At 36.8% G+C, this 12,203-nt stretch overlaps 1 protein-coding gene across 1 annotated transcript in view; it reads right to left on the bottom strand.

The window, feature by feature from the left end:
• Window positions 1-12,203, bottom strand: part of mRpS35 (mitochondrial ribosomal protein S35) — a 157,091-nt gene that overhangs the window by 13,283 nt on the left and 131,605 nt on the right. Inside the window, exon 7 of the mRNA XM_090375310.1 lies at window positions 1,100-1,225. Coding sequence (XP_090231436.1) covers window positions 1,100-1,225 — 126 coding nt within the window. The remainder of the gene's footprint in view (window positions 1-1,099; window positions 1,226-12,203) is intronic.

A 12,203-nucleotide genomic window follows, 5' to 3' on the forward strand; every position in this document is an offset into this window, starting at 1 on the left:
GTCAGTTGTTTCAAGTAATTTTATTACTGATATGATCCCTGATACCCAAGGCCCTTTTCCTAATGAACACACCTGAATATTTTAAAAATAACATAAATTTTACCATAAATCAAAAGAAAGCTGAACTTATTGAAAAACCATAACACCAGACTGATTATCAGAAAACTTCTGATTGAATCAGAAGAGTTGGCAGATACGTTCACTTGTTTGCTATCTACAAAGCTACTAGGGCACCATGTGATGCTTTGTGTGTTCAAGTAGAGGCATCCCAACACCATTAGGCAATGTGTGCCAAGGATGTGTTCCCTTGTTTGTGCAATTTCCTGTTACTTGCAATAATTTTGCAATAATGCAAAATTATTACAAGTAACAGTAATATGCCTGTATTAATATTGAGATTTTGTTGGGAAACAAGACACACACACACATTGAATTTGAAAGATCACCTCATATGTACTACTGTAAATTTGCTTTAGGTTTACTGCCTTTGCTTGGATTAAAACAAGGTTATAGGAGTTCAAGTCCTTTTCTGTATAAGATTCAGAGTGAATCTGAATTTGATTCTGGGTGAATCTGACGGCCACCATTATTTCTGGGGATGTTCCAAGGAGGCAGAGCTCGTGCATTTAAGTTTTGGACCTCGTTAAAATCTTAGCTACTGTAGTTTGATTTTTTTTTTTTTTTTTTTTGATTTGATAGTTGTTGGCGCATCGGCTTCTGTGGCCATATTGCACCTCCCAAGGTTTTTGCAGTACTTTGATCCAAGCCCGAGGCGGGAATCGAACCCGCGACCTTTGGGTTGCCGGGCAGGTACTTTACCCACTCGGCTAGCCCGGTCGGCACTGTAGTTTGACTTGCAGCACACAAGCTCAATGAACAGTTGCCTTTTATTCACCCTACAAGAAATCCCTCTTGGCATATCAGCAATATGACTATATCAGCAATACAGTCAACCCTATCAATGTTCTAGTGCTTCTGATGTGATGATGCATTCTATTATAAGTTAAATGCTAACACAAGTGCATTTGTGCAGGTCAAGTCAAAACAACCCTGTATCATGAGGGCATGAGTATACATTAAAAAAAAAAGCTTAACTTACCTGTTTATTTAAAACATAGTTAAATTTCTTAATGAGCTCTACAACAGCTTTTTCTGATTTACTTCCTTTCCAAAAGAACTTCTCCATATCAGCCTCTGTTTTTTCTGACTCCCATGCTTCTACTTTCTAAATGTAAAACAAATAAGAATGAATATTTGGTAAACTTAATAAATGCATTTATTCTTCCCTTACAACAAATTACAACTCAATAAAATAATATAATTCATAAAAATATGAGCAAAACACTATAGAAATCTGAAAGTGATCATTACAATAATGGAGAAGTGGCCAACAAGTGTATAAAATGAAACTGATCCTGCTTAGAGACCACTAAGGCAAAATATCCATTGAAAAACAAATTGTAGGTACTCTCAGTTAAACCTGTTGTCAGCAGCATGATATCATATATAAAATATTTCCCACTCTGAGGGCCATTTTGTCACTATTCAATTCAGATTTTTTTGAATTTGTAATAGAAAATTGTGAGAAAAAATTACCTTAGCATCATGAGTTATTCTTGAATGAAGAGAATGATAACCTAACCTTTTTAATTAAAATGTTGCAGTGTCAGTCAATCACTGAAATGACATAATAAATGCAGACCAATTACTTGAAGGTCCTTTAAGACAATTTTAATCTAAACTTTAAAGCACTGAGAGTTAATATGCAAGAAATATTTTTCTAATAAGATGGAGAAAGACCACAGGAGAAAATGTGGTTGCTGATTTCCTTACGGAACATTTTTATAATAGGATCAATCACCTGAAATCCTGGATGCTTAGGATTTCAGTGGTCCTGGCCTACCATATAACCAGATTTGAATCTGTGTAATTATTTCTTGTGGGCTTAAGAACAATTCATATTTGGTGAAGAAATTAAAACTGAGATTACAGCTAATGTGAAGACTGAAGAAACAAGCTGTTGTCACAAATCTTCCACTGATATCAGAAACAATGTTGAAGTGAGATATCTCAATAAATAAGCAATTCACAGTGGAACTTTTTTTTTATCATCATAAGATACTATACAGCACATTGCCAGCATATTGCAGTGCAAACAACATAGGATTGATGCAGCATATCAATGACATCATTGTTATAAGGTGACTATGGTCGTAAGTAGTTGGTGACATGCAATGGTGATAATAAATGACTTTAACATAGGTGATTACTTCTTACAACCAGTACAATCCAAACAAACCATAACCATTTACAGCTAGCATTATCATCCTATTTTCTCACAGAATTTTTGAACACAGACAGAATCTACAAGTGCATCCAAGTTCTATCAGCAAACCTTAAAGTTATTCCTATGCAACATGAAAATGCTCACACTGTATCTGGAATGTGACAATGCCATTTATAAAATATAGTGTCAGAATTATGACAATATTAAAAAAAAAAAAAAAAAATGTAAGGGATGGTGTACTATATGAAATAAGTTATATAGCTATCAAAGAAAATGGCTTTAACCCTCTCCTCATCCCTGCTAGCAAAGTTCCTATATATTGTTGACAAAATCCCATGAGCTGCCCTGGAAGCCTGTCTGTAGTGCTCAGAGAACTTCATATCTGACTGTCCAAAAAAAAAAAAAAAAAAAAAAAAAGGTGATGCTGAACTCAAAATGGGTGCAACCTGAGTTTGGTGCCACTTTTTTTTTTTTTTGACCATTTGCTATTTCAGAAAAGGGACAAAAATGCAGTTTCACTTACAACAGAATTAAAGGCAGCCCCCCCCCCACACACAATTTGAAAGTGTCATTACTATACCCCATTTCATATCAAGATGACACAGAAAAGGCTGTCTTAAACAGTTCGCACTTGTCTTAGTATTAGAATAGATATGATATATGATGCAAGGAAACAAGCTTATACAGTACCGGGGGGGGGGGGGGTTAGCAGCAGCAAGAGCTAACCTCTGGTCAAAATTATGAGAGCATCCTTGGATTCAGGTGAGGTTCCCTACAGATTGGAATGTACAAATATCTCTCCTATTCAGAAAGGGAATCAAAGGATGAAGTGAATGATAAAAATTATTACAGGAATGGATAAAAGATGTGGGCAATTCTTCGCTTCACCCTTTGATTCCCTCTTTCTGAATAGGATAGATATTTACACATTCCAATCTGTAGGGTAACTCACCTGAATCCAAGGATGCTCTCATAATTATGACCAAAGGTCTCCTTACCTCTTTTGCTGCTTCTTTTAATATAATTAGATATATTCTGTCGGTCCAAAGTGACAGAATCTATCCCCTTATTTACTTTTCTCAACAATTTATTTTCCACTCCCCTCAGTTTTCACAAAATCACTTAGTTACAGTTAGAATTTGGTATTCTTCTGGCATCATGGTCTCTGAAACTTCATGCATGAATGTAGAATCAAAATATTTATTCAGTTTGTCATCTATAGTATTATCTATAGTTATGCCATTGATGTATAGTGCATATCTGGTGGACCAAGGTGGTTTATTACTTTCCTTCTCGAGTTAAAATAAGCAAAGAATTCTTTGCTACTTTCTTCACATTCATAGCCAAATACTTCTCATAACCTGCCTTAGCATGCCCAATCTCCTTAGTGATTTGATTGCAGACTACTTTATATCCCTTATAAACTATGATCATCCCATGTAGTTTTCTGCTCTGCCACTAGTCTCATCAGTTCATCTGACATCCATTTAGAAGTTGCAGCTGTTAACAACATCAGTTGATCCCTCTGAAAAGAATATCTAAACTATCTAAGACCATTACAGTCACCTTTATGAAGGCAAAATTCCCTTTTCCTTACCCTGGACAGTAAATCCCACTTCTGTAATATTCTCATATATGAAAAGTATGTGTTTTTGAATTAAAGCCAAATTGAAGATCAGTAAGGCCCATTTTACACTAAAAAAAAAAAAGAATGACCAAGCTCCTTCAACAAACAACAAAGGTTAAGATATGGTGACATTTTGTCAGCTATTTACAGAAAAAAAAACAGTTCATGACTTATTTAAGCAAAAATTAATGGGAATGCAGAATTAAGTTTTGAAAAACACGAGTAAAGTAACTTTGTGGCATCTTATGCACGATATGATCATTTTTTTTATTTCAAGTAGTTTTTTTTTGTTAAGTGAAAGGAAGTTTAAAAGAGGCATCAATTAGTTCCACAGTGAATTTGGCTACATGAATTAATAAATTGTCAGCACTCTCATTTCCAGGTATGGCAACATGACCAGGGGACCCAACAAAAGTTTACTAATTTCATCTCCTTAGCTAGATCAGTCAGCAAGTTCTGAATATGATCAAGTAGCTGTGATATTTCCTTGGTTGCTATAAAGTGAGAATGGCATTGAGATAGTCAGTGTATAAGACACTATAAGCAAACTGGTGCAATTTTATAGATACCAGGGCTAACTGAGCTGCATGGAGTTCAGTAGTAAAGATGGCACAATCTAAAAGTAACTGACTGGAGATTATGAAGAATGGAAGAACAATGGCAGCACCAATATAATTGTCAGTTTTGGAGCCATTGTGTATATCTGAGTATAAAATTTATATTTTGCAATTAGTGACTTATGAAGCTGTTTTATATTCCATTCAGAGAGAGTAGTTTTTCCCCATTCCTGAAGGGATAGATCACATGCTGGGGGCAGGAAAGCCCATGGAGGGGCAGTGGAACTAGTGATGGCTATTTCACAAATATTTGCCGATTATCAAGTAATGAGTGAAGACATCGCAACCAGGTGATTCACTGACGGATTAACGGCATACAAGTTATATGAATCTGGAGTAAATAGATTTCTCCAAGCTGGATGCATGATTTGACTTTTGATTTTGATAGCATAATTTAGTAGTAATTTGTCATCATAGAGAGAGAGCAGAAGACGATGAGCTTCAGTGAAGACTTTGGATGGAAGATGTGCAGTACGTTCCAAGAGCAATGCACAGGCCACGATGAATAGTGGTCTAACCCTCGAGGTGCTCAAGTTTAGCAAAGTTGTAAACTGCAAATCCATAATCTAACTGTGATCTTACTAGAGTGTGATACAAATGAAGGGGATGACAGTCGGCACCCCCATGATGTAGCTGATAATACTCTCAAGATATTTAATTTCTTGAATATTTGAATTTCTTTCTTGACTGATACAGTCAAGAAAGAAATTCAAATATTCAAGAAATTAAATAGCCAAGAATTCAGACAGTAGGCACAATAGGTATGATGGGGTCACCCACCTTTAGAACTGGGTCAGGATGGAGATTGCATCTTCTACAGAAATGAACTGCAACTATTTTCTCAGACGATATACGAAAACCATTATCTGCAGCCCAATTTGTAATCCTGTTAAGCATACACTGAAGTTACCTCCCAATCATTCTCATGTTTCAAGAGGGGCAAGATAAGATAAAGTCATCTGTGTATAAAGTAGTAAAAACAGAGGCTGGAAAAGTCATAGTTATGAGTTGAAACTGAGTCCTGTGGCACACCTTGGATGAAGTTACAAGAAAGAATGGACCTGGAAAGACCACTACTTCAGAAAATTCTGTATAAACTTTGGGAGATTCCTCCTTAGGCCTAATGTGTACACATTGTGGAGAATTCCACAATGTGTCAAAATCTTTCTCAATGTCTAAATAAACTGGAATTAAAGGCTCCTTCCTTATGAATGCATTATGAATCTGGGCTTCTGTCTAAAGTGACCTACTGGTATGAAATCCACACCATGATGAGCCGATGAGATTATATTTGATCAGCGACCAGGTGAGACAAAAGTTTACCATTTTTTCCATTATTTTGCCCATATGGCTAGTGAGAGCAATAGGAAAATAGGTGACATGGTTTCATTGTATCTTTGCTAGGTTTTAATAATGCTATGACATGTGAATGGCATCAGGTACTAGGGAAAGCATTTTCTGTAAAAATCCAGTTATACAGGAGTCAGACAGTTATTTTCACTGAGCTCTTTTATAACATGGAATAGTGAATTCCATCAGGTCTTGAATTGTCAAGAGCAAGCCACGATTTGATTATCATGACGGGGCAGCTGTGTAGTTGATTAGCATTAGTAGAAGCATATGATGCAAGAAAGAAAGCTTATGCAGCATCAGCCAAAAAAAAAAAAAAAAAAACCTTTCCCATTTCACCCATCCATTCGCTTCAAATGTTTGTCTAGTTCTGTCTTGAATTTATTTAAGCTGTCAACTTCAAGAACAGATGGAAGTTTGTTCCAACAATCAACCACCCACTGGTTAAAGGCAAGTTTCTGCACATCTATTCTACAACTGTCTTTCCTCAATTTGAATGTCTTCTCAGGCGATTAATCTGGGCAAGAGGAAGAATCCTATCTGTTATGGGGATCAGTGTCAAAACTTAGGGTCTGTTTTTCAGAATGGGACTTTAATTTCTGGAAGGCTGGTAAGTAAGAGGAAATGGCAGAGGTTTGACCTGATTTTCTCAATCCTCTGCAGTATCTGCTATATGGTGGAAAAACATCATTCACATTCAGTATGAACAGGTGTGAAGGAGGATATTTATTATACATTTTACTAATATGTTTTCAGATGGGTTGTGTTTTAGTAGACCTCACAATGTTGAAACAAAATGTTTCCACAACTTTCTTTTGCTTGCTCGCTGAAAATGTCTGGCATTTTCGGGCTTTCTCTGGTTTTCTTAAATTGCACTAGATTTGCGGCAATAGGGTTCTTGCAAAAGTTATTCCAGGCTTTATTTTTCTCTCATTTGGCTTGACAGAATTCATTCTTCTACCAGGGTTTCAGCATATTCAAAGATTTGTGAGCATTCTTGCTATTGTTATTTTGGTGGCCAGCAATATTTGATCTGTTTTATAAGTTACAGCAGCATTAATTGAAGCTTTTTTTATTTATTTATTTTTTTATTTATTTTTATGAAAACCCCAAACACAAGAGGTATTAGAACCTATAGTACTTAGCACTGTGAATGGGTTGGAGGTTGAGAAGATGAAAGTAGATATTTGTTGACATTAGATTTGAACTTTTCCAGATTGTAATTTTCAGAAAATATGTTTGAAGGAAGGTTGTTCCAGAAAACAGAAGATGAAGGAATAAATGAGGAAGAAGAAAAGTTGGTTCTGTGAGTTTGAAGTTGGACAATAAAAGGATGTTGACTGGTTGTGGCATGTGTTTGGACGGCATTGAGAGAAAAAATGCAGGAATTATAGAAGCCAATTCAGTAGAACATTGCCCATGGAAGTATCTATAGAAAAGGCATGCAGCAGAAACAGAATTTCTATGAGACAGAGAGTGAAGAGACCCTGTTAGAGATGAGTCATTAATTAACCTAAATGCCCTCTTTTGAATGGAATCTAAAAGCCTGAGAGAGGTTTTGGGGGAACTGCCCCAGATGTGGGAACAATATTCCATGGTAGGATGGATCTGCAATTTGCACAGAGTGAACAGCTATTTGGAGGAAAAGAAAACCTGAGAGCGAAAGAAAATAAGTTTTTTAGACGCAGAGGAAGCAGTATTTTTGTAATGTGCTTATTCCAAGAGAAAGAGAGATTAGAAGTAAGGGTAATCCCAACAGAAATACATTGTTGTTGTTATTTGGTTTTTAGGAGCATTAGCAACTAAGGCTATATTGCTCCGGGGATATGCGGTGGTCATTCCCTGACCTTTCCGCATCCTCCATATTTGGTGGTTACGGGCTCGAACCCTGGTCTAATCAAGAAGCGTGTGCTATGCACTGCTGCTCCTGCCCACCTGGCTATGGAGGCGCCACAGAAATACATGATCTTGCCTAGAAATCAAAGTGTGGCAAAGGTGAAAAAAAAAAGCCAACATGAGAACCACAGGAAACTTTTACCGGTTCAAAGCATTTCCCGGTACCGCAGCTTCTCCTGCATTCTCGGTAAATAGATGGTGTGTGTTAACAGATGTTTAGTGGCAGTAGAAGTCGATAACAATATATTGATTAGTTTTTTCTTATTATTAAAAGTAGATTATTGGAGTTCATGAGTGGACTGCAATTTACTTATGAGTACACCCTCCAGACTGTGTCAGTCTTTGCGTGTTTATCCTCCCTTCCCACAGTTTTAACCCGATATGAAAACGACTTCTACAGACAGTGCATGTTATTGGTAGTTGCAGAAGAAGTCGTTTTGCTATCAGGTTAAAACAGCGGGAAGGGGAGATAAACAACCTAAGACTGAGGCAATCAAGAGGGTGAACCCGTAAGTAAATTTCAGCCGCAAAGGCATTACACTCATGAACTACAATAATCTGCTTTTAATAATGAGAAAAAACTGATCAATACATCGTTATCGACTTCTCCATCATCAATAACACTCTCCATCTGTTTACCGAGAATGCAGGGAGAAGTTGCAGTACCGGGAAACAAGTTTGAACAATAAAAGTTTCCTGAAGTTTCCATGGTTCTTGTGTTGGCTTTCTTTACCTTCGCCCAAAGTGTCATCAAAGATAGCAGAAGAATCCTTTTTACAAGATAAAACACAGGACTGAGTTCTAGAAGGATTGAAATCAACTAAGTTATTTTTGCCCCACTGAAGAATTACCTGGAGATCAGCATTTAAGGAATTGATAGTGGATATTCAAGAAGTTGGAGCTGTATGAGCAGGGCAAGGTTTCTCAAACTGTAAAGTGGAATGCAATGTGTTATCATCAAAAAAACTATGGATAGGATTTCCGGTCAATGGAAGAAGGTAATTAATATACAAGAGGAAAAGAGTGGAGGAAAGAACTGAACCTTGGGGGACACCAGCATTAGTGCAGAAGTCAGAAGACAGAGAGTCATCTACCATCACCCTCAATGAGCAGTCAGAGAGAAAACTGGATACCCAATTACAAAAATAAGTTGGCACACCATAAGATGGAAGCTTGTTTAGAAGACCTTTATGCCAAAACGATCGAAAGCCTTTGAGATGTCAAGAGCAACTGCTTGTGATTCACCAAACTTTTCCATTGAATTTGTCCATAAATGAGTTTGTTTGTATGTTTGTTATTTGGTTTTTAGGAGCATTAGCAACTAAGGCCATATTGCTCCAGGGATATGCGGTGGTCATTCCCTGACCTTTCCACATCCTCCGTATTTGGTGGTCATGGGCTCAAACCCCAGTCTAATCAAGAAGCGTGTGCTATGCACTGCCACTCCTGCTCACCTGGCTACAGAGGCATCTCCATAAATGGGTAACATAAACCAGAATATCACCAATGGATCGACACTGACAGAATCCATACTGGCAATTGTTGATCAGACAGAAGGTTTCTAGGTAGTTTAAGAGTTGGCAGTTAATTGATTTTCCATTACTTTAGAAAGAGTAGAAGTAATTGCAATGAGACAATAATTGGATGGGAGAGATTTGTTACCCTTTTTTTTTTAGGAACTGGCTGGATATGCTGGATAAGCAAATTTCCAAACAGAAGGAAAAAATACCTTTGGAATAAGAAAGTGAAAAAAGTCAGCAAAGAACAGGAGTAAGTTCAGGAGCACAGGTTTTGAGAACAAGTGGAGAAATACCATCAGGACCTGGAGCTTTCTTAGCATCAAGATTCATCAAAATCTTTGACATCCCTTTGACATAGGACCACAAGAGGAGCATACTGGGAATGGTGGGAGGTGGTTTACCAAGATCATTAATACACAGGCTGGAAGAAAAATAGGATGCAACCAGGTCAGCTTTATCTTTGGCTGAAGTGGCATTAGAACTATCTGGTTTTGACAGAGGTGGGAACAGAGATGGACAAAAGTTGTGGCCAATAGCTTTGGCAAGAGACCAGAATGCTCGGCTACCATTTGGATAAGAAGCAAGTTTTCTATGCTTAGCCTGTTTGAAATCTAGTTTGGACTGATTAATAACTGCTTTACAATTGTTGCGAGCTTTGGTGTAGGCAGAAAACGAAACTGAAGGTTTGGAAACAAGCCAATCACGATATGCAACATTCTTCTCTTGGAACAGCCTCGGCACATTTATTGGAAAACCACAGTTTAGATAAAGGAAGGGATTTTAAGGCGGAATGTGGAATAAAGGATTCCATCCTACATGGATAATTTCACTGATACTATTTGAGCAAATGTTGACATCAGAAGTTTTGAAACAGCAATCTGACTAAGGAAAACAAGAAAAGAAATCTTGCAAATCATCCCATTTTGCATTCTTGTAATGCCAAACAACATGAGGTTAGGAATGGCCATAAGAGAAGGGCTCCATTGGAGAATAGACCATCAACAAGTTTTGATCTGAGGTGCCTAAAGGACCACTCACTCCGACCGTGTACTTAGAAGGGTTGTTTGTGAGAAAAAGATCAAGCACGTTGGCTGTATGGTTAGGACCCAGTATTCTTGTAGGTAAATGAACAATCTGTGCAAGTTCATTAGTAATTGCAAAAGCCTCAGCATCTCGACCAGCTGGGTCGGTGTGACTAGAAAACGGAAGCCAGCTTGAGTTGTGAACATTAAAATCACCAAGGAAAATTACCTCACTGTTAGGAAAGTTGGACTGGAGAAAGTCAAGTTGCAAAGAGAGGAAATCAAAGAGCTCCAAGTGATTAGTGGAGTTGGGAGAACGGTAGCGACAACAGATGAATTTCACAGAATGAGGTAGAGATATTTTAAGCAAGAGAAGATTGAAAAGAGGAGATTCCAAATTATCAAGTCTCTGACAGGGAATATCGAAATGGACATATGCACAACCTTTGAGGAGAAAGGAATCATACAGCAAATAATTTGGGCAACTGAGATGAGCAGTAGTTGAATCAACCGATAACTGAGATTCTGTCAGAAAAAGTACATGGGGTTTGGCAGATTGTAAGCGGAAATGGACATCACTGAGATTAGAACTGAGACCAAGTATATTTGTGAAATGAACAAGGAAGTGTTTTAATTGCACTCACCAAAAAATGATCAAGTGATAACTGAATATTAAAATACATATTTTTAAATATACATTTAAATATTTTAAAATATGTATTTATAATTTGTGAGTATATTAGTAGGGTGTATTAACATATGCTGCCTGTTATGTGACAATGGTATCAACTTAACCTGAAACAGACAACACACAGATGCAACTTTCTCACAAGCTGGAAGCATTGCAACATGATTTTAGAATTTCTGTTGCCTTTTAGGTTATCTTCAATCTAACATAGCAGCCAGCTGAAGCACTCTTGTCGGTTTGAGCTCAGTATAACTCTGATCCAGAGATAAAAGAGAAACCAAGCACTACTCTCCTCTCATACACATTCTGAAGATGACATGGAGGAAAGGATTGGAATCCCAATAAAGCTTCATGATTATTATTACCATAAAAGCCAAAATATTTCTGTGTATCATCCTTGGCACTGTGCCAACTCTTTACAATAATAGGAATTTGTCATAAGCCTGCCACGCTAATGTAACATTTGCCTTGGGGTTTAACGAAGCACTTGCTTATGACAATTCATTTTATTGTGAGCAGAATGAATGACTACTACAAGAGCAAATAAAACCTTGAGCAAACTAAAATCAGATGACCATCTGACTGTGCCAGTCACAGAACTGCAATCACAGAATGAAAGTTACACTGGGTAATCCAGTGCAAAAAGAGAAGTAAATACATTCAATAATTCTAATCAAATAGAATTAAGAATTCTAATCAAATTAAAAAGAATAAACAGAAATTGAGACAAGAAGTTCAGAATTCTAAAGAGCCAAATAATGAATAACATTATTTTGGCCCAATGTCAACTATCTTTGAGGTTTACAACTAAGAAATTTTTTCAAAGAAAGACCCAAAAACAAATTTCAATAGTTATTATTGCAAAAGCAAATTAAATTTCAGACAGGCATGACAACACTTTCTCCATGAGCTAACATCATATCCAAACTTTCATGCATTATAAAAATTTCAAGAAAAAAAAAAATTACAACTTATAACAGTTGTTTTTTCATTTGTTTCAATGATATAGCACTATTGTAAGTTGTAAGAGTGCTATATCATTTGATTCAATGGATGCAAAAATTGCTAAATACATGTCATGGGATCATGTAATTTTAAAGTTCCTTGTCAGATTTACACTGGTCTCTTCACTGATGATGACTCAAAACTGTTACTGTTATTAGGCACATCAGCAGCTTAGGTCATTTTCATGTTTG

The sequence above is a fragment of the Mastigoproctus giganteus genome, chromosome 6 (genome assembly GCF_048544385.1).
Source record: "Mastigoproctus giganteus isolate SK-2022 chromosome 6, ASM4854438v1, whole genome shotgun sequence".
NCBI classification, from domain to species: domain Eukaryota; kingdom Metazoa; phylum Arthropoda; class Arachnida; order Uropygi; family Thelyphonidae; genus Mastigoproctus; species Mastigoproctus giganteus.